At 38.1% G+C, this 23206-nt stretch overlaps 1 protein-coding gene across 6 annotated transcripts in view; it reads left to right on the top strand.

Moving 5' to 3' along the window:
- The window catches only part of TLK2 (tousled like kinase 2), a 117789-nt gene that overhangs the window by 65936 nt on the left and 28647 nt on the right, over positions 1-23206 (top strand). For all 6 annotated transcript variants that reach the window (XM_025890033.2, XM_025890034.2, XM_073883089.1 and 3 more), the window contains 5 exons: positions 8413-8508; positions 9705-9797; positions 15350-15460; positions 16432-16568; positions 21695-21847. In XM_025890033.2, the coding sequence (XP_025745818.1) occupies positions 8413-8508; positions 9705-9797; positions 15350-15460; positions 16432-16568; positions 21695-21847 (590 nt within the window). The remainder of the gene's footprint in view (positions 1-8412; positions 8509-9704; positions 9798-15349; positions 15461-16431; positions 16569-21694; positions 21848-23206) is intronic.

Below are 23206 nucleotides of genomic sequence, written 5' to 3'. Positions count from 1 at the left end.
CCCTGGGTTTTTTCCTTTTAAGTATATATATTTTTTTTTTAGCTAATTTTCTGTTTTATAAATTATTCTAAAACTTGCAAATATGTAAGGAACATTTATAATACTGTGGTGGTTTCATTATTAGGCAGAGCAAAACCAAGTGATCTTATTGGAGTCACAAAAAAAAAAAAACCCATCCTCGTTGTTGATTAAATTTGATTCTTTGAGACAATTCTAGTTGTCAGGGGCTTTTGGATCTTCTTTTTTTTTTTTTAATGTCAGGTTTATTATTTCCTTGAAAGCTACATCTTTTAACATTATATATGTTCTTAAACTTTGATTTTTAAAAATGTACTTTTGGGGGCGCCTGGGTGGCTCAGTTGGTTAAGCGACTGCCTTCGGCTCGGGTCATGATCCTGGAGTCCCGGGATCAAGTCCCGCATCGGGCTCCCTGCTCAGCGGGGAGTCTGCTTCTCCCTCTGGCCCTCTTCCCTCTCGTGCTCTCTCTCTACCATTCTCCCTCTCAAATAAATAAATAAAATCTTCAAAAAAAAAAATAAAAAAAATAAAAATGTACTTTTGTATTGAGTATTTTAAAGTACATTTCAGAAATCCTGACCCTCCTGTCTGAATAACTTAACAGGCATTTTCTAAGAAATACTAACATTTTCCTAGATTGCTGAATTAACGTTATCACACTTACCTTTTATTGGTGTCTATTCTTATGTAAAATAGAACTTTCCTCTTATCATCTGGTCCTATTTGGCTATACTGACATATAGTTCCTCTTGAAAGGCAGGTTAAATGCTTAGTTCTTACCTTTTAATTACCAATTTTAATTTTTTGAATAAAATGTTTTTTGTTTTTTGGGTTTTTTTAGATTTTATTTATTTGAGAAAGAGAGTGAGAGAGAGAGAGAGAGCGCATGAGGGGGGGAGGGTCAGAGGGAGAAGCAGACTCCCTGCTGAGCAGGGAGCCCGATGTGGGACTCGATCCCGGGACTCCAGGATCATGACCTGAGCTGAACGCAGTCGCTCAACCAACTGAGCCACCCAGGTGCCCCTAAATAAAATTTTAATTTTTAAAGTAAGGAGTAGTAGCTCTATGAAATGGTGACAAATAACTTCCTCTTCTTTGGTTATTATTCCGGCCTTATGGGTTTTCATGGGTGTGGATCCAAAGATAGAATCAGTCCTCCTGGTATTCAACTGGTCACAGCCTTTTTTACCCTTTCATCAGTTGATGAACGTTTGTGTTGTTTCCACTTTTTGGCTATTATGAATAATACTGCTGTGAACATTCATGTCCAAGTTTTTGTATAGGCATATATTTTCATTCTTTTAGGTATATAGTGAAGAGTGGGGTTGTTGGGTCATATGGTAACTATTTCTGAGAAACTGCCAAACTGTTTTTCAGAGCAGGTGTACCATTTTACACACCCAGTAGCGTGTGTCACGTCCTTGTCAGCACTTGTTGTTGTCCGTTGTTTTGATTCTAGCCATCCTAGTGGGTGTGAAGTGACATCTCATTGTGGTTTTGATTTGCATTTCCTGAATACTAATGATATTGAGCATTTTTCCATTTGCTTATGGCCATGTGTATATCTTCTTTGGAAAAATGTCTATATAGACCCTTTGCCCATTTTTAATTGGGTTGTCTTTTTATTGTTGAGTTGTAAGGGTTTGATTTTAATTTTGAAGAAGTCCAGTTTATCTATTTTTTCTTTTGTTACTTATGCTTTTAGTGTTGTAGCTAAGAAGGCTTTACCTAAGGTCATGAAACTCTACTCCTGTACTTTCTTCCCAATGTCCTTTTAGCCCTTATATTTAGGTCTGTGATCCATTTGGTATTATTTTTTTTATATATGGTATCAGGAGCGGGGCCCAACTTTATTCTTTTGCATGTGGATATCCAGTTGTCCCAGCACCATTTGTGTGAAAAGACTGTTCTTTCTCCATTGAATTGTCTTGGCACCCTTGTCAGAAATCAGTTGACCATAAATGTAAGGGGTTTATTTCTGGACTCTGAATTCTTCTCTATCGATCTGTAAGCCTATGCTTATGTCAGTATCTTGTAGCTTTGTAGTAATTAAGTTTTGAAATCAGGCAATGTGATTCCTTCAACTTTGTTCTTTTTCAGGATTGTTTTGGCTGTGGGATCCCTTGCATTTCCGTAAGAATTTTAGGATCAGCTTTTCAGTTTCTACAGACAAACCACCTGGGATTTATAGTAATGCTGAATCTATTGATCAATTTGGGGAGTATTGCCCTCTTAAGTCTTTCATTGCATGAACATGAGATAACTGTCCATTTATTTAGGTCCCTTTGTTTTCTTTTAATAATGTTTGCAGTTTTCAGTGTATAGATGTTACCCTTTTGTTAAAATTATTTCTAAGTATTTATTCTTTTTGATGCTATTGCAAATACAGGTTTTCTTAATTTTATTTTATTTTCAGATTGCCTATTGCTAGAGAAATAGAGTTAATTTTTATGTATCGGTCTTATATCCTGCAATCTTGCTGAGCTTATGTTTTAGTTCTAATAATTTTAATGTAGGATTTTTTGTATACACCATAATGTCTTCTGCGAATAGAGATAGTTTTACTTCTTCTTTTCCAATCTGGATGACTTCCATTTTCTTGCCTCATTGCCCTCTAATACAATGTTGAATAGAAGTGGTTCAAGTGGACATCCTGTCTCGTCTTGTTCTTGATCGTAGGGGGAAAGCACATGATCTTTGACAGTGTTATGTTAGCTGTATGTTTTTTCAGAGATGCCTTTTTGGGGGGTTGAGAAAGTTCCCTTCTATTCTGAGTTTGTTGAGTGTCTTTATCATGAAAGAGTGCTGGATCAGGGAAATACAAAAACCACAATGAGATACCACCTCACACGAGTCAGAATGGCTAAAATTAACAGGTCAGGAAACGACAGATGTTGGCGAGGATGTGGAGAAAGGGGAACCCTCCTACACTGTTGGTGGGAATGTAAGCTGGTGCAGCCACTCTGGAAAACAGTATGGAGGTTCCACAAACAGTTGAAAATAGAGCTACCCTATGACCCAGCAATTGCACTACTAGGGATTTACCCCAAAGATACAAGTGTAGTGATCTGAAGGGGCTCCTGCACCCCAGTGTTTATAGCAGCAATGTCCACAATAGCCAAACTATGGAAAGAGCCCAGATGTCCATCAACAGATGAATGGATAAAGAAGATGTGTGGTGTGTGTGTGTGTGTGTGTGTGTGTGTGTGTGTGTGTGTGTGTAGATGTGGTATATATACATACACACATACAAACATACAATGGAATATTACTCAGCCATCAAAAAAAATCTTGCCATTTGCAAGGACGTGGATGGAACCTAGAGGGTATTATACTGAGAAAAATAAGAGAAAAACAATTGTATGATTTTACTCATATGGAATTTAAGAAACAAAACAGGAGCATAGGGGGAGGGAGAGAAAAATAAAACAAGACGAAATCAGAGAGGGAGACAAACCATAAGAGACTCTTAATCATAGAAACAAACTGAGGGTTGCTGGAGGGGAAGGGGTTGGGGGAATGGGATAACTGGGTGGTGGGCATAAAGGAGGGCACGTGATATAATGAGCACTGGGTGTTGTATAAGACTGATGAATCACAGCTCTGCCTCTGAAACTAATAATATACTGTATGTTAATTGAATTTAAATTTTAAAAAATGAGAGTGCTGGGTGCTTTTTCTGTATCAGTTGAGATTAATCATACGGTATCTTTTTGTTCTTGAAGTCTCTCCACTGCTTTTTTCTCCATTAATGCTGTTGTTCTATAGTAGGCTTTTTTACTCTTAAAGTGAACCTTTTTACCTCAGAGAAATTTTTATTTTACTCTTCCTTGATTATTTCTTTCTCTTTGTTCTTTTCCTCTGGAAAGTCTAATAGATTGTTTTGGAACCTCTGTGTTGTTCATGTTTCTTAACTTTTCTTTCCTGCTTTGACTTTCTGTTTTATCTTCTGGGAGATTTGACATTGTCTTCCAGATGACTGATTCTGTATTCAGCTATGTTCATTTTATTATTTAGCTAATCTATTCAGTTTTCAAATTTTTGATAATCTGTTTTAAGTTTATTTTTCATGTTCTTTGCTGTTATTTTTATAGCTGTAGTATCCTTTGGCCCTCTTTGAACTTATGTTTTATTTTTAAAGTTGTTTTTATTGAATTATCTGTTTTCTCTTGGATCTTTTGTCTGTTCATGTTGGATCTTCCCTTTTGTGCTGTTGGTTTCTTGAAAACGTGTGTTTGGGGGCGCCTGGGTGGCTCAGTCAGTGAAGCGTCTGCCTTCAGCTCAGGTCATGATCCCAGGACCGAGTCCCGCTCGGGCTCCTTGCTCAGCGGGAAGCCTGCTTCTCCCTCTCCCTCTGCCCGCTGCTCTGCCTGCTTGTGCTTTCTCTCTCTCTGACAAATAAATAAAATCTTAAAAAAAAAAAAAAAGAAGAAAGAAAATGTGTGTTTGGCTTTAGTTGAATGAATAAGGGTGGTTAATAGAGATTGTTGGCATGCCTTTTCCTGTCCAAGTGGCATAGTGCTGCTTCCCAAGTAGTGGGAGTGCTGACTGTGAGCTCTGAGTGTCTGGTAAACTTCGGGCAGAATGTCAAAATAAGGAGGGCTTTGTTTTGATGAGCAAACTCTTTTATTCTTTGCAGTACATTCCATTTCTTTCTCCATTATATCAGTTGTGGAAGGCAGGGGTACTATACTTTCTTTGCTTTTGTCCTCAAGCCACAGTATTCATACCAGGTGTCATCCCTCCCCTGGACCCACTTCTGGTTCATTTTTAAATATTTACTTTTTTTTTTTTCAGCTTTATTTAAGACATCTGTTCTTGTGCTTTGTCCTGGGGTCAGAAGTGGTAGTATCCAGGCCCCTCAGTATGTAAGGGGGGATCAAGGGGACCTTTACTGGACCTTATAGGTTTTAAATTGTGTGGTAATTGTCACATATGTACTCCTGGTTTTTGCAAATAAAAGTCTCAGTGTAAAAGCTTTTCAGGAACTCCCTTGAAAAGGCCCAGCCTGTTTCACTGTTGATGTTTTGAGCAATGAATTTATTTCACTTTTTCTGTCAATTTGAAGCCAACTACTTGAATGTTTCTTAAAATTTAAAATTTTAAAATCTTTCTGATCCATGACTCTGTCTTGTTTCTTAGTGCTATTATGATTTCATCTTAAAAATATCTTTGCAGGGGCACCTGGGTGGCTCAGTTGTTAAGCGTCTGCCTTCAGCTCAGGTCAAAATCCCAGAGTCCTGGGATTATGAGTGGGATCATCAAAAGTTGGATGCTTGATGGTCTGAGCCACCCAGGTGCCCCAGTCATGTGCTTATTGGCTCTTATTAAAATTATAGTTCTAACAGTCATATTTGTTTAGAAATACACTTAAAAAAATTTTTTTAAAGATTTTATTTATTAGAGAGAATGAGAGAGAGGAGAGCACGAGAGGGAAGAGGGTCAGAGGGAGAAGCAGACTCCCCACCGAGCAGGGAGCCCGATGTGGGACTCGATTCCGGGACTCCAGGATCATGACCTGAGCCGAAGGCAGTCGCTTAACCAACTGAGCCACCCAGGCGCCCTAGAAATACACTTTAAAAGAAGAGCATTGTAAGAGCAATCTAATGATAACTGAAGGAGATAATGCTCCTATACTTCAGTATAACACTTGAGGTTCGTAATGATAACCCTTATTAACCATTAAGAAAAAAGAAAAAGGGCGCCTGGGTGGCTCAGTTGGTTAAGCAACTGCCTTCGGCTCAGGTCATGATCCTGGAGTCCCAGGATTGAGTCCCGCATCGGGCTCCCTGCTCAGCAGGGAGTCTGCTTCTCCCTCTGACCTTCTTCTTCCCTCTCATGCGCTCTCTCTACCATTCTCTCTCTCTCAATAAATAAATAAAAATCTTTAAAAAGAGAAAAAAAAAAAGCTTGGGGCGCCTGGGTGGCTCAGTCGTTAAGCGTCTGCCTTCGGCTCAAGTCATGGTCCCAGGGTCCTGGGACCGAGTCCCTCAATCAGGCTCCCTGCTCAGCAGGAAGCCTGCTTCTCCCTCCCACTCCCCCTGCTTGTGTTCCCTCTCTTGCTGTGTCTCTCTCTGACAAATAAATAATAAAATCTTTAAAAAAAAAAATAGCTTTGCTGCATCGTAGAAAGAGTAAAGAACATTTTCAGTTATTTGGACTTTGCTACAGCTGGCTCTAATCAGAGCTCTAGCACTCACAGGCTGTGCTTGTTGCTTGACCTCTTTGAGACTGATTTCGCATTTTTGACTTCTTTGACACCCACATCAATCTCCTCCCTTCCCCTTGTGTTCACGTATACATTCTCCCCCAGGAATGATCTGATCATCTACTCTCCTTGACTGCTTATTTCCTTCAGATCTTAACCCTGATACCACTTTCTGAGGAATTCATCCCTGACTCTAGATTAGATTATGTGTCCTGTTGTATACTCTTACAGCACTTATCCCAGTTGGAATTTTGTGTTTATTATATGATTATTTAAGCTTCTTTCAATAAATATTTACTGAGTGCTTAATAAATCTTTTCTGTGATTGTAAGCTTTATTAAGGCAGAGTAATGACTGGGCCTGTGGGTTTTATGTCTGTTTTACTTGGTCATTGTGTCCCTAACACCCAACATAGTGCTCAGACATAGGGAGTGAGCAGTTGTTGAACGAATAAATACAGATGGAGATAATACTGCCTACCCTACTTACAAAGCTGTTGTGAGCCTTCAGAATGATTGTGTGTATGAAGTGCTTATTAGCTTGCTTGTGGCCTGGTTGGGACAGTATCCCTAATTGTTAATGGGAGCTAGTCAGTCTGCTGTGGCTTGTGAGAGTGGTTCTTGTGGATACAGGTAGCCCTTAATTCATGCTCTCCCATTTACTAGCTCTCTGACCCTGCAGAGGTGCTTAATGTCTCTGATTTGCATTCTCTTTATAAATGGAAATAATAATAACTATCTTATAGGGTTTTGTAAGGATTGGCCTGTGACCATCACAGTGAAACAATTAGAGGACAGTAGTTACTCAGTAGGTAGTGGGCATAGCATTGGTCCTATGTTAATGAGTAAGAGAAATAGGGCACCTGGGTGGCTCAGTTGGTTAAGCGACTGCCTTCGGCTTGGGTCGTGGTCCCGGAGTCCTGGGATCAAGTCCCACATCGGGCTCCCAGCTCAACTGGGAGCCTGCTTCTCCCTCTGACCCTCTCCCCTCTCATGCTGTTTCTCACTCACTCTCTGTCTCTCAAATAAATAAATGAATAAATAAAATCTTTTAAAAAGAATAAGAGAAATAGGTAAGGAATATATAGGAAGTATCAGAAAATTCACATATGTGGAAACACTACATTCTCTGATAGATGGTAGCAGTAGATGTATTGCCATTAGCCCATAATCCTCAGAATATCCAATATTTCCTAATTATGTCTGTGATGGGTTGTATCATGTTAAGTTTAGTCTTGTTTTTAAGAGGACTTTGGGGGCGGTGCGCCTGGGTGGAACAGTCAGTTAAGTGTCTGACGTCGGCTCAGGTCATGATCTTGGGGTCCTGGGATCAGGCCCCACATTGGGTTCTGCTTGTCCCTCTCCCTCTGCCTCCATCTCGCGCATCCCCCTCCCATCATTCTGTCTCTCTCTCTCAAATAAATAAAATCTTAAAAAAGTAAAAGAACTTTTGGGAGTATGATTATATATTTCTAAATAGTTGAATTCTGTTGAGACTTAAGCCTTCTAAATTTTAAAATGCCTTAGAATGCCCTGTCACTTGTGTATAAAAAGTTATGATCATCCAAGTGACAGTGTTGGAAATCATCCTGGATTTTTGGACGACTGTGTGCTCGTGGATAATGTGTGTGGATTTAGAAGATTATTCTGAATAGTAGTTCACAATTCTTTCTGCCCAGAGTCCCAGGCATCCCCTGTGCATTGGATGCTTCACCAGCCTTTTCTGACAAAGGCGTGTTGCCATATAAGTGAAAAGGACCTGTTATTACAGGAATAACTTTTAATTTTCTCTAATTTACATATTTAAAAATTCGTTTGGGCACATTTGATACTTCAGACTATTTACAGGGACATGATCCATGCTATCATGTTAAACCTTGCTTCTCATTTAAATTGTTTTACTTTCATCTTGGCTGTATGGCCCTGACTTCTGACTTTCATCAGAAGGAGTTTGTTTTATATAATTGTTTGCATTCATACAAGCGTTTGTGGAGGGGGATGCTTGGCTGGCTCAGTTGGTGGAACATGAGACTCTTGATCCCAGGTTTGTGAGTTCGAGCCCCACATTGGGTATAGAGATAACTTTAAAAAATAATAATAAAATCTAAAAAACAAAACGAAACAGCAAATGTCTATGGAGAAAGATACAAAACTTTCTAGTAATTGGTCGATATACCTTTATTACAGGCTCAGCAAAACAGTCCCTCCTCTACGGGATCTGGCAACACAGAGCATTCCAGCAGCTCCCAAAAACAGATCTCCATCCAGCACAGACAGACCCAGGTAGGTCAGTGATCAATATACAGAGGAAAAGATGTGCTTAGGAATAAATGCTAACCACATATAAAATCTGTGGGTCCTCTCTTTGTCTTTCCTTTATTTCTCTGACTTTACCTCATTATTTGTGTGTATTTTACTCAGAACTTGTATTTTGAGTATTAAAGTCTTTTGGAAGGTGCTTTAACTTTTTGAGGTGTTTCTTTACCATTCTGGTGTGTTGCAGAGAAAAGCACTTACTTTGGAGACCTCTAGGCCGGGGTTCAAATCCTGGCTCTACAACTTACACTATCTTTTTGGGCCTCGGTTCTTGAATACAAATCATCTGTAAAATGTGTTTGATTCTAGTTCTCTCAGACAGTGTATGCAAAATGCTTATTAGGGCAGTCCTTTTAATACACTTCAGTGAATGTTAATTCCCTACTTTATGAAAGTAGTTAATTTATTCCTTGTACCTGCTTATTTGACAAGACCTAGCTAGACTCCTTTAACATGTGGCACACCAACATAATTGCCTCCATAAAGAGTTTTCAGAAACTCTTTAATTTAGGGAATGTTGTGAACATTCAAAGTTAGTATCTGAAAAGGATAGTGGATACATCCTCCATTCTGTAGTGTTGAGCTAGCCAAATAGTACACTGTGTTTTCTTGAAGCCTCTTGGGAGTGTGTTAGCTTCAAGACAAGATGCTTGGCAATTTAAGAGAATTTCTTAAATCTTAAGAGCTATACAGTCCTCAGGAGGAGATCTTAATTTTATTTGAATGAGCAGCTTTTGGACAGTTGAACCAGACTTTTGATTCAGAAAACTTCATTTCTCCCCTTCTGATTGTTCTTTGTTTCCACTAGGTGGCATGTTAGTTCTTTAGAGATTTGGGTCCTCTCTCCTCTGAACTCTTTTTCTATTCACAGTTAGTTTCATTTCTAGAGTAGTATGTTTCTGTATTGTTCAATGCACAATCATTTGAGAATTCATATATTTGATACCAGAGTTAAACACAGAATTAACGTGTTTGAAGGGCAGATGTAGCAAAATACAAGGTTTAAAGAATGGGTTGAGAAAAGCAGATTTAATTTCTTTAGCCATGTGATTCCAGGCTATCTGTGTTAGCAAGTGCTTTTTTTTCCCCAGAAAAGTAATGAGAAAAGTATGATGACATGTAATATTTTGAGACTAATATTAATTTGTTTTCTCTTTGTATAGTCTGACCTCACAATAGAAAAAATATCTGCACTAGAAAACAGTAAGAATTCTGACTTAGAAAAGAAGGAGGGAAGAATAGATGATTTGTTAAGAGTAAGTATTAAAATGTGGTAAGAGATTTTATAACAAGCACTGATTGATACTATGTATATTTGGATTTTGCACACATCATAATTACTGTCAACCAAATAACAAATAATAAACATTTGGATATTTTCCTTTAATCTGAGGGAATCTGAGTAGGAACTAGGATCAAACCTATATTCTAAGCTTTCTCTTTAAATTGGAAATCTTATGTTGTAGGATTTAAATATTTAACTATATACTAGAGAAATAGATATATGGAGTATGTGTTTCATTTGGAACTGTGGGAAACAACATAAAATACTGTTTTTCTATTCCAGAGAAGTTTTTGTAATATTCTTGAATTTTTATAACTATTTCATAGGTACTTTTCAGCCCTGCTTTTGCATTTTGTGTCTTTTTTTTTTTTTTTTTTTTAAGATTTTAGTTATTTATTTGACAGAGAGAGACAACCGCGAGAGAGGGAACACAAGCAGGGGAGTGTGAGAGGAAGAAGCAGGCTTCCCGCTGAGCAGGGAGCCCAATCGGGACTCGATCCCAGGACCCTGGGATCATGACCTGAGCTGAAGGCAGACGCTTAACAACTGAGCCACCCAGGCGGCCCAGCATTTTGTGTCTTTTATATAAGTATTTGTCTAAAGGTTTTTGTGCTTACAAGAGAAACTTCAAAAAACTTAATCTGGAATTTAAAAGATACTTTTAGGAAATATACCATGATATTTTAAAAATATATTTTTAATATGCAATTTAGCATATTGACTGACCCCTTCTTTAAAAAACTTTGTTGGGGCGCCTGGGTGGCTCAGTCGTTAAGCGTCTGCCTTCAGCTTAGGTCATGATCCCAGAGTCCTGGGATCGAGCCCAGCATCGGGTTCCCTGCTCAGCAGGAAGCCTGCTTCTCCCTCTCCCACTCCCCCTGCTTGTGTTCCCTCTCTCACTGTGTCTCTGTCAAGTAAATAAAATCTTTTTTAAAAAATTAAAAAATAAAAAACTTTTTTTTAATTATAAAAGCAGTATATATGCTCTTTATAAATTTAGAAAATACTGAAAAATATGACACTCATAATTCCATTAACCAAGTAAAACATTTGGTACATTTCCTTCAGTAACTTTGAGCCATTTGTAGTATGTGTGTATATACAGATATATAAATGCATATATAAATAAGTCTTACTGATGTATAAATAAAATTGATTAATAATTTTATCACCTCCAGTGATTTAGAAGGTGTAGGTTTGATCATCATTTGTACTAATGCAGTAGTTTTCCAGCTGGCTCCATGGGGCCCTGAAGGTTCTGTTGGAGGAACCTCCAGGGCTCCCATGACACAGCTGGGTGGGGATCTGCAGTTTTTCTTTATTATTGGGTAAGATGGTTGGAAGAAAGGGTTTTGTTTATTAACAATAATAGTAATGTTTATTAATAAAGATAGTAAAAGTCACTGTGATTATCTTCCTCCAGAAAACTTTACCTCTATTCTATAATTATCAAAATCAAAGTCAAAAAGTAGTATATTTGACTCCCTTCTGTATAAAACCTGGAATTGAGCACATATCTAAACCATAAGCCCAGGGGCGCCTGGGTGGCTCAGTTGTTAAGCGTCTGCCTTCGGCTCAGGTCATGATCCCAGGGTCCTGGGATCGAGCTCCGCATCGGGTTCCTGCTCGGTGGGAGGCCTGCTTCTCCCTCTCCCACTCCCCCTGCTTGTGTTCCCTCTCTAGCTGTCTCTCTCTCTCTGTGATATAAATAAACTTAAAATAAAATAAACCATAAGCCCGGTCTGAATAACATCTGATGTTTTTAGGCTATTATTATTAAATTATTTTAACATTTTATATAAGAATAATTCTTATATTACAAGCAGTTTTATGTCCTAATTTACAATAATTAGTTACACATGTTTGTTAAACTCATTGGCAGTATGTATTTTTTTTTTTTTTTAAAGATTTTATTTATTTTTTTTGTCAGAGAGAGAGCACAAGCAGGGGGAGCGGCAGGCAGAACAGGTAGAGGGAGAAGCAGGCTCTCTGCCAAGCAAGGAACCCAATGTGGGACTGGATCTCAGGACCCTGGGATCATGACCTGAGCCGAAGGCAGATGCTTAACCGACTGAGCCACCCAGGCATCCTGGCAGTATATTTTTTAAATCATAGTTTTTGTCTTCTTACTTTTAGTTGACTGGAATACATTTTAAGTAATTATTTTTCAAGAAGGATATATCAGTGTTAAGTTTTTTGTTTCCTTATAGATCTGAGAATTCTCTCTCTTGCCTTCCCATATAAAAGGTATTCTTTTTGTGTCATAACCTGTTAGCCTTCTCCTTTACCTCCTTATTGTAAGACACACATACACATGTGTGTGCACCTTTTACTTTTTTTTTTTTTTTTTTTTAGTATTTACTATTTCTGAGAAGACCATGACCAAAGGAACAAACACTAATCTGTTTTCTGTGTTGATTATAGGTACTCTCTCCCCTTATTTTTGTATTTCAAAAAATTTTGCCAGGGTACATATGTACATGGGTCTCTAAATTTTTTTCTGGAAATGTGTGGTTATACTTAATTTTTGCCTCTTTCTGTCTTACGTTGGCCTCTTCCTTGGTTTCTAGCTTGAATCCCTGATCTCTTCCCCTTATTTCTATCACTTCAAGTCGTATTTAATAAGATTGACCTTCTTTTCTGAATCTCATTAAACATTAATTTATATTTTCTGCTGTTTACTGTATCTTATGTCAGTTTTGATTCTATTATTTACAATTTTAGTTTACTTTTCCCCCTTATCTGATTCACTTTCTTTGTCTACCTTGTGCATTCTTTATGGTTTTTGGCTCTGATTTCATAGACACCATGTCTTTTTGTGTTTTATGGAATATAACAAGCTATATTCTAAAATGTTCTTTTGATTCTTTAGGGAGATCATTTTCATCATTCTCAAGCTGATGTTCTTTTTCCTTACTCAGAAATATTTTTACTTAGGTCTGTGTTTTGGTTGTTTCCTTTGCTCCATCCTTCAATGAGGAGAGGCATATTTAGACTCAGTACCTACCTCCGTCTTTCCTTGTTAGCAGATGTGTTTGCTTGAGGTTGTTCTTATGCCTGTTTTTGTTCATACGGGTGTTGTTTGAATTGCCAGGGTTTTAATTAGGTAGATTGCGGGTTTAAAAAGCTCCTAGCCCAATTTCAGGACTGACAGGGTTTTGTCCAGAGAAGCTCTGCTGGACTGAAAAAGGATCATGGGCTCATCTTTTTTCTTCACCCAACTTTGAAGATTGAGAAGATGGAGTATATGAAAAACTTGAATCCTGACTTAGTACTCTTTTTGAATTTTAAAAAAATGACTGCTTTCATTTTCTAGGAAACAGTATGTTCCCTTTACTCACCATTACCCATCTTTTACTCCCTTGTTTTCTGAAGGTTGTAGTCTTTTCTTTGGCTGTAGAAACAATACCAAAGAAATGGAGGCATCAAAAAGGAAGACACCGAAAGCAGCTGCCATATTTTTCAAGTTGATTAGAATTTGTGTTTTTGATCTGGAGGGGCAGGGAATGAGCGCTCCTTAACGTCTCCTTTCAGGCAGGCATGGTTGGTTCATTGGGTTTTTCCATTTTGGTGAGATGTTGGATAAGGCTGCATCAGGAGGCTATAGGCAGGTGCTGGTTTAAACCTAAATACAAAGTTGTTAGTGCTAGAAAACCACAAGAATTTAGAGTTCTTAAAATTTTATTGTATTTTGGTATATCTGGGTGGCTCAGTCAGTTAAGCCTCTGCCTTTGGCTCAGGTCATGATCTCAGGGTTCTGGGATCAGGTCCCGCGTTGGGCGCTCTACTCAGCGAGGAGTCTCCTTCCTCTCTGTGCTCTCCCTCTCCTTCCCCCCCCATCAAATTTATTTTATTGTATTTTATTTTATTATTTCTTTAAGAGAGAGAGCGTGAGCAAGAGTATGTGTGCACACAATCAGAGGTGAGGGGGCGGGGTGGTTAGAGGGAAAGGGAGAGAGAGAATCTTAAGCAGGCTTCATGCCCAGTGCGGAGCCTGACACGGGACTTAATCTCATGACCCTGAGATCATGACCTGAGTTGTAGTCAGAGTTGGACCCTCAACCAACTGAGCCACCCTGTTGCCCCTTAAAATTTAATTTTTTTTTAAAGTAAGCTCTACACCCAACGTGGGGCTTTAATTCACGTCCCCAAGATCAAGAGTTGTCACATGCTCTACTGACTGAGCCAGCCAGGCTCCCCTAGAGTTCTTAAAAGTTTAAATAAGCTGCCAGAGTTTGATTCCATACATTTGATTGTAGATTTTAAGGGATTCCTCGCCTTCCAAAAGGAGATGGAATTTTATGTAAACATTATGTAGTCTTTGTCTTACAGATTTTTTTTTTTTTTTTAAGATTTTGTTTTTAAGTGATCTCTACACCCAACATGGGGCTCGAACTGAACAACCCTGAGATCAGGCATCGCAGGCTCTACCAAACTGAGCCAGCCAGGGACCCTGTGGATTCTTTATTATGAATTAGTCACATGTACCCGTACTTGCACTTTGCCTTTGATAGAGTGGTCCATAGAACTCTGTAAGAACTGATAGAAATTATACATATGAGTAGAAATTGGAGATGGAAGCTGTTGTACACGGGCCACTTTAAAAATGAAGCTGTAAAGTCTCAAAAATTGCGTGTGCTGTAATATCTTCCATTTGTGCTTTTTAGTGTTTCAGAAACACTTAAATCATTTGATTGGGAAATGCCAGATCTTTTTTCACAACTCAAGCACATTATTATAAAGTAGCATTTATTTCCTGAAAGAGTAGAGATCTTTTGTTAATACAAGAATAAGTTTAAAAATTGCAAGTCAAAATTGACCTTGGGTTAGTGGTTCTTCCCTTCTCTGTTATTGTAGGAGGTTTGACTTTTTCAAAGTATTTAGCCCATCCTTCTGACCACAGCTAAATGAACTGTGTATTTACATTCTGGCATTCTTGAGAATCAGGACCTCGTATTCATCTTGTTTGTTAGTTCTGTCTTATGCGGGCATGGGTGTGCCTGGCTTCTCTGGTAAGAAACATTTATGTAAATTCATGTCTCTTTTTCTTTGGAAATAAGAATAGAAAAACAAAGAACAATTGAACATAAGAACATTATGTGGTTTTTTAAAAATTCTGTAATTTTTTTGTGTTTAATTATCCTCTAGGTATTTTGTGAGTGCTATAAAGTGCTAATCACCTTTTGAATGTATTTTAAACATCTCATTAATTGTAGGTTCTTTTATTTTGCTGCAGTTTAGGTATATGTGATGTACTAGATTTACCTATAACTGCCTTTTGAGAGGAGTAAAATATCAGTAGAAAAACGTGCCCACTTGTAGAAACTTCATCTTTACTAAATAGATAAGTTTATAGAGACTAAAGGAAGTATTTGTTTTTTAAATCTGGTTACTCTTAGCTCTTTGAACCTTAATTTTGCTTTTGATTGAGCAATAAGAAATTATGTTTGGACTCTGTAAAAGCTGCTTATGTATTAATCTATCTTCTTTGGAGCTAATTTAAAAAATGTTTTCCCCTTGAAGGCCAACTGTGATTTGAGGCGGCAGATTGATGAGCAGCAAAAGATGCTAGAAAAGTACAAAGAACGATTAAATCGATGTGTGACAATGAGCAAGAAACTCCTTATAGAAAAGGTGAGTGTCAGGGTGGCCTGAACCCTGCATCCCTGGAGGCTCAGGGTGTGGCATTGCTGTAGCTCCTCACTCCTTACCTGAGATGAAAATATTTTAACGTAGGGCTTTTTAGGAGAAGACTCCTTATGATTTGACCATCAGAATTCTTTCTTACATGGACACTGGCCCAAGCATCCAGAGTGATAATTTGGGGCATTGTTTCTGGTTGTGCCTTGCTTGGAGTGGGATGGTGATTGGACAGGGACAGCTTGGCCTAGTTGAATTTATTTGCAGTGTCACTCTCCCCCATTCATACATTCATCCGATCATTTGAAGTGCATATCCTTTTACTATTGCAAACATTTAGTAATGGTTACACTTCCATTTTAGAGGTGGCAATTGGAATAAGTTACGTATATACTAATGTGATAATTAAGTGTTCTTTGTGCTTTAAAAAAATTAAGTTGACGTACACTTGTATGCAACTGCTTTAATTGGCTGTTGTTTCCTTTATTATAGTAATTGATTAGCTGTGACTTGACTTTAATAGTTATTAGTAACTATTTCTTGAGAGTTTTTTTTATTACATCCCTAGTACATATTTATAGTCTATTGAAAGATATCAATACTGCTAATGAAATAAATTATTACAAGCTAGAGGTTTCCAACAGATTGGTGATTGCTTCTGCTGAAATCTTTGGAATGCTGTTAAAAAGACAGGGAGCACTGACAAAAGGGAAGTAGGTTATTGATGTCAAAGATACTGAGGAGAATGTTGTTTTAGCTTTTAATTCATTAATTTTATAGAAAGGAAACCACTTTTTTCCATTAATACAGAGAATTTATTTAAAGTTTTAGGGTATTTCCTGAAGACCATGTAGAGTCAGCCAGTTACTAAACTTTGATCAGTATAGTGCGGAAAGTAAACACCATGCTATATCTGAGTTCTCATCGGAGAATAACGTTCTTTTCTATTTGTCCTTTCCCCTAAGTCAAAACAAGAGAAGATGGCGTGTAGAGATAAGAGCATGCAAGACCGCTTGAGATTGGGCCACTTTACCACCGTTCGACATGGGGCCTCTTTTACTGAACAATGGACAGATGGTTATGCTTTCCAGAACCTTATCAAGTAAGTGAACTGCAGTGATTAAATTGAAGTTGAAAAGTTGCTTTAAGTTTTCTGTAATTATAGTAATTACAAATTCCAGCCGTGGTAGTCCTCTTTTTCATTCAGCTTTAGTCCCTATACGTGTGAAGAAACGTAGGGAATGAGGTGAAGTCCTAGAAAAAATGACAAAAGTAATCAGAGAAATAGTGAGTTCTACATTAAAGTTCAAAAGAATCAGAATTTGGGGCACCTGGGTGGCTCATTCGGTGAAAGGTCTGCCTTCGGCTCAAGTCAGGACCCTGGAATCCTGGGATTGAGCCCCGCATCAGGCTCCCTGCTCAGCAGGGAGTCTGCTTCCCTCCCTCCCTCCCTCCCTCCCTCTCTCTCAAATAAATTAATAAATTAAATCTTAAAAAAAAATCAATTGCTGAAGTTAAGGAAGAAAAATCTAGGACTTGACTTATCTTTTTAATTATGTAATGGATTTTCACGAGGAGTCAGTAAGCATGTTGATTCTGGGTCCATAGAAAAATGAAATGGGCAAGGACCTAAGGAATAACATCCTGAGTTAGGTATAAAACAAAATAAAACCCTAGAAGAACTTATATGCCCCTGAGGCCCTTTAAGGAGACGGTGTCCAGTCATTAGAGAGTGGCTCCCTTAAAGGCCGGGGCTGAGCCAGTGGTCAGGCTGGGGGCCAGCCACAGTGTGTATCTGTCAGCAACTTGGAATCTTAAACACTCTTTCACTTTTTCATAACTTTGGTTTGAAACATTCAAGTATTTACTTCAAGGAGAGAATTAACATTTAAAATCCTAAAATTCCAACTATGTAAATAGCTAAGATTAGCTCTGGACTTAAAAAATATGTATATCTTTAGATTATAGTATCTTTTGGTATATCTTATTTATTTGTCTTTATTTGTTAGATTATTTTCATCTGAGACTGGGAGGAAGGGCATTGTATTTTTAACTGTGGGCTCTCAAACATTTGATCTATAGGTCACTATGAGTTGGAGGGTTCCATAGACTGCTTTTCTTTTTTTCCTTCCTGAAGTAACTTACTGAGCAGTAATTGGAGAGTGTGGGACTCCTTTAATAGTAATGAAACATAAAGAAATAACAAATTTATGCCTGAAATAAAATATAGATACTGATCTTATTAATAATACTAACTCTGGATTGCACATTAGCAGTCACTGTTTTATATGTGATACATTACCCTTCATTTGGCTTAGGTATGTCTTTGCCTCACACATGTACCTTGAGTATGTGTAATTTGGTTTGATAAGAGGTTAGCTATTGAGTGAAAGATACATTACCCAGGAAGAAAAACAAAGCCTTTTGATTTAGGGCAGGTTCCAGAGGCACAGAACAACATCCACTCCAAGTGCTAAGCATAGATGGCTGGGGAGAGCAGAAATGCACCAGGGCAGTGGAAATGGCTGTTACACCAAGGCATGACACCCTGACCAGGGCGTGCAAATTGCCCCGAAAGTAGAACACCAGTTTCATTAGAATGGGACCCGAAGCTATATCCCCAATACTGGCCAAAGCCACCTAGTGCTCAGACTGAGTCCTAGATGTGATGGTGACTCCTGACAGTGGTTACTCTTTAGATGGGGCTGTCTCTAAAATGTCTAAAGACTTTGACTGAAAATAATAGTGTGTTTGTATAGAGATATAAAATGTAATTAATTTTTTTTAGAAGTGCTCACAGTTTTAGCTGATAGTAGTATTTTATCTTTTTACTCTGTAAACAGAGTAAAAAGGTTCTGGAAATCTTTCACAGAGTACGAAATGGTGACTTTGCTGTAGAGCCATCAGAGCAATTAGGACTGTCTAAATTAGATCCTTAACTAGAGATTGTTCCTCCTAGGTGGATAGCATTTTTATGGTTTTAGGTCATATAAATTACAGAATATCCATCTCTTTTCTTGGGCAACTGTTTCTGGCTGTTGTCTACTAATTACAGGTATTTTATTTTCTAGTTTCACTTTAATAAATTAATCCCCTTTCAGTTTTAATGCAGAAATTGAAATTCTTCAGTTGTAAAGGCTATATTTGATATCCTCATAAATGATTATTCTCTGTATATAAGAAACTCCATGATACATAATTTGGTTAAAATGATGTCTAAAAATAATGTGCATTTGTTTTTTAATACCTCTCTTACTGGTTACGTATAGTATGGTTGGAGTCTGGAATACAGTTTTACTGTTGAAGGTGCCTGTATTCATTTCCTAGGGCTACTGTAACAAAATACCATAAATTAGGTGGTTTGAAACAACATAAGTTTATTCTCTCACAGTCCAGGCCAGAAATCCAAACCCAAGGTGTTAACAGACCATACTTCCTCTGAAGCCTCTAGGGAGGATCATTCTTTGGCATTCTGTGGCTTGTGGCAGCATAGCTTCAGTCTCCGTCTCCATCTTCACATGGTGTTCCCCCGTGTGTCTCTGTGTCTTCTCTCCCTTTGTAAGGGCACCAGTCATATTGAATTAAGGGACTACCCTACTCCAGTATGACCTCATTTTAACTAATGACATCTTCGATGACCCTATCTCCAAAAGTTATAATCTGAAGTCCTGGGGGTTAGAACTTTAACATATCTTTTTAGGTGACCTACTTCAGCCTGTAATGGTGCCTAAGGCTGATTGTCTTTTGTTTTCTTTTAGAGGTAATGGCTTTTTAAATAGGGTTATTTAGATTGGAGTGAGATGGATTTATCAGATCATCAGTACCTCTGTAAAAGATGGTGGAAGTACTCTCTTTCTGTGGGTGATAAATGGCAATCATTCTCTAAAATTGATGCAGTGCAAGGATTTAAGGATCAACTCTGAAAGGCACTGTCATATGTGTTGGAGGTATAAGGCTTGATAAGACATGGTTCTTTTCTAAGAGAAGTTACCGTTTACTGACGTAATTCCCAACTTTACTCCCAGAATAAACCTAAACGAAGTATCACTGATGGGACTATCTTTAGATGATTTTTATTTGCAAGTATAAATAGCTAAATCATTTCAAGAATATCAAGAGTTAATGTAGGAATCGTTTTTATATATAATCGTGATCTCTGGTACATCCTCTTTTATGTTCAAGCGAGTGTTCTCATTCTCAGAATATGCGGTTTAAGATTTCCCCAAGTTTTTAGCATCATTGTCCCCTGTCTTTATGCTTTATATATATGGTGGTTATGGGGCCCCTTTCTTGGTGGGTCTCTGGAGATCAAATTTTTGGATTCTTACTAGAAACAATAGTAAATTAGTTTTATTTTATGCTTAATAAAGGTGATTGCTAAAAATCTCAATCTTCCAAAGCAGCTGATCTTCAAAGACAAAACACTGTGGCACCCCACTAGCCCACTATAGTTTATAGCTTAGACTGTATGTTGTATGGTTATCTCCAGAGAGCTCACTGTGCTTTGCACTCACACGGTCCATGAAAGGATAGAAAAGGAGCCAAAGATATTTTACCAGTTTTTTGATTGGGAAACCTCTTGAGAGACAGTTCTGAGACATTGTTCTCCTTGAAGCATTCACTGAGTCAGGAGGATTGTGATTTTATCTAAGGATTCTAGTCTCAATCCATAATTCTTTCAAGCCATATACATGTATTTTGGTGGGGAGGCATATCTTTAATGATAGTTAAGAGGTTTTTTTCAGACAAAAACTCTTTTGAGTTATGATTTCCATTCTGATGTTAAATTGACATTAGTGACCAGCTCATCCTGATTCCAATGGGATTATATTATCACATGAATCGTTTTTTATTTATAATGCTTTGATTAGGTTAATCTTGCTCACAGTATTGTCCTTACAGATATGGGAGCATAAACTGTGGGCATCTACCTTGGAATATAGTCTTGTTCTTCTGGTTGCCATTCTTCCAAGAAAAATACCCTGAGTGTAGGGAAGGTCAAGAGACTGACTACTGCAGTGTTCGTTCACGGAAGAGGGTTGAATAGATTTCATTTGAAAACAGGTTAACAACTTAGGTTCCATTATACCGGGGCGCCTGGGTGGCTCAGTCGTTGGGTGTCTGCCTTCGTCTCAGGTCATGATCCCGGGGTCCTGGGATTGGTCCCCGCATTGGGCTCCCTGCTCGGCGGGAAGCCTGCTTCTCCCTCTCCCACTCCCCCTGCTTGTGTTCCTGCTCTCTCTCTCTCTCTCTCTGTCAAATAAATAAAATCTTAAAAAAAAAAAAAACAACTTAGATTCCATTATTCTGCAGAGATGAAGGTGGGATCAAGAAAAGGTGGGAGAAGCATGGTAGAGAGAGAAGAAGGGAGCTAGCATTTGATTCTCAACTAGGGTAGGTGATTTAAAGATTTTAGTCTTTTAAATGGTTAATCCCAAATCTTGGTATATTTTTAATATGCCAGCTCTCCAAACCTTAATATCTGTTAGGCATACATGAGAGACAGTGGTTTTCTTATATTGATACTTTTACTGACTCCTAATTTGCATATGGGTTTATTATAGAAAATTCAGACTTATTATTAGGAAATCCTCTAATGGTGATGGTGTTAGATATCTGAAGAATCTTTATGTATGTTTTTTATGAATTCATTTTATGTCCCATTCCCTAAGGAGTTTTTACGAGTTGCAAGGCCTCATTGTGCTTTCTCTGAACGTACTTGTTTTTGAAAACCTTAGTTTAGGGGTGCCTGGGTGGCTCAGTCAGTTAAGGGTCCTGGACTCGACTCCCGCATCAGGCTCCTTGCTCAGTGGGGAGCCTACTTCGCCTTCTTCCTCTGCAGCTCCCCCTGCTTGTTCTCTCTCTCCTCTCTCTCTCTCTTACAAATAAATAAATCTTTAAAAGAAAGTAAGAGAGAGAGAGAGAGAAAATTCTTCCTTGAGTCAGAAAATAAGGTCACAGTGAAAATTGGATATTGTTCCTGTGTACTTTCCTGGTCTGAGAATAATCATAACTACTGTCTTAAAGCACAGACTCATTCCAAAAAAATCTTTCTGTCGTGGTTATTTGACTCTTCCAACCTGAAGTTAAGACAAATCTTTACTTGATTTAAAGGGGCTTATTTTTTTGAAGTTTATCAAAATCTTTGGGTACCAAGATATTTGTGTTTATTCTGCAGCTGTCTTACTATTTTTTTGATCTTCTGTGCAACATCTTTTATATCTCCAGGCAGCAGGAAAGGATAAATTCACAGAGGGAAGAGATAGAAAGACAACGGAAAATGTTAGCGAAACGGAAACCTCCTGCCATGGGACAGGCCCCTCCAGCAACCAATGAGCAGAAACAGAGGAAAAGCAAGACCAACGGAGCTGAAAATGAAACGTATGTTCTTTATTCACGTGAACTGTGAGGTACCACACTCTCCCCCAAAATACTGATATCCTGTTAAGTGCCACTGGACAAAATGTTAAATTATGGGGATTTCTAGAGCATTAGCTTTCTTTTTAGTTACATTAATGGATTTACTCACAACTTATATATAAAAACCATGTAAAATTAATTCATTTTCTTAGTCCTGATCTTATTTAGGTATTTTCAAATGAGCGGGAGAAATAATGTCACTTAATTGGCGTCATGGTCTTTGGCCACTCTTGTAACAAATGTAATGTCATCATGGTAGTCAAATGATATAGTTGCTTATGTATGGTTCTGGGTTATGGTGCATTGGTACCATCTTTTGGGGATTACCTGTATGTTACTATATATTACTTATTTAAGATACGTGTTTTGCCTTTATGTTTTCATATCAGTTCTCAAAAACATATTAACCCATAATCCACCTCAAGTATAATGATATTTGTTCTATACCATTGTTAAAAGCCCATGACATCCCATTCCAGTGAGAAAGATGGCTTAACTTAATGCCAGTACTCACTCCATACATACCTGATGTGTTGGGGAGCCTTTTCCTTGACATTGATTTAATAAATCTGTGTTAAATGCTTATTATACACTTGGCCCTGTTCTAGAGACTGGGGATATAGAGCTAAAGGATACAGCCCCAGCCTTAGGAGCTCACAGTTTATTTAGGGGAAATGAACAGATGAATAAACTAGTAATCACATTGAGTATAGTGATAAAAATACACACAGTGAATAAGCTTGGGAAACATCTTCATTCTTATAAATACATTATTTATTTATTTATTTAAAGATTTTATGTATTTATTTGACAGAGAGAGACACAGCGAGAGCAGGAACACAAGCAGGGGGAGTGGGAGAGGGAGAAGCAGGTCTCCCGCTGAGCAGGGAGCCCGATGTGGGACTCGATCCCAGGTCCCTGGGATCATGACCTGAGCCGAAGGCAGACGCTTAACAACTGAGCCACCCAGACGCCCATAAATAAATATTTTAAAACTGGATTCTAAATTTGAAATATTTCCTTTCAGAAAGTCCAAGTAGGAGCCCAGATTTGAAAGTTTCTGGGCACATGTTGTACACATTAATCTGATCATTGTCTTCTTTTGCTGTCACTCCCATATTTATTTTGTGAAGGGACTCTCCCTCCAGTATTACTTGAAAATTATCAAATGCTAGTGTATAAGACCATTGGCTTAGGAGTAGTAGAAGGCATAGGCTGTTCCCTAGCCACAGAACAATAATTAGAATTCAGTCCAGGCCAGTAGTATGTCAGTGAGCAGTTGCCATCTGGAGTCCTGTGTCAGATCCGAGCTGGAAGGCT

Source organism: Callorhinus ursinus, unplaced genomic scaffold (genome assembly GCF_003265705.2).
Source record: "Callorhinus ursinus isolate GAN/ISIS: 27379988/994484 unplaced genomic scaffold, GSC_fseal_2.0 scaffold50, whole genome shotgun sequence".
Lineage (NCBI taxonomy): Eukaryota > Metazoa > Chordata > Mammalia > Carnivora > Otariidae > Callorhinus > Callorhinus ursinus.
The sequence above is the reverse complement of the archived record's forward strand: the minus strand, read 5'-3'. Positions and strand labels throughout refer to the sequence as shown.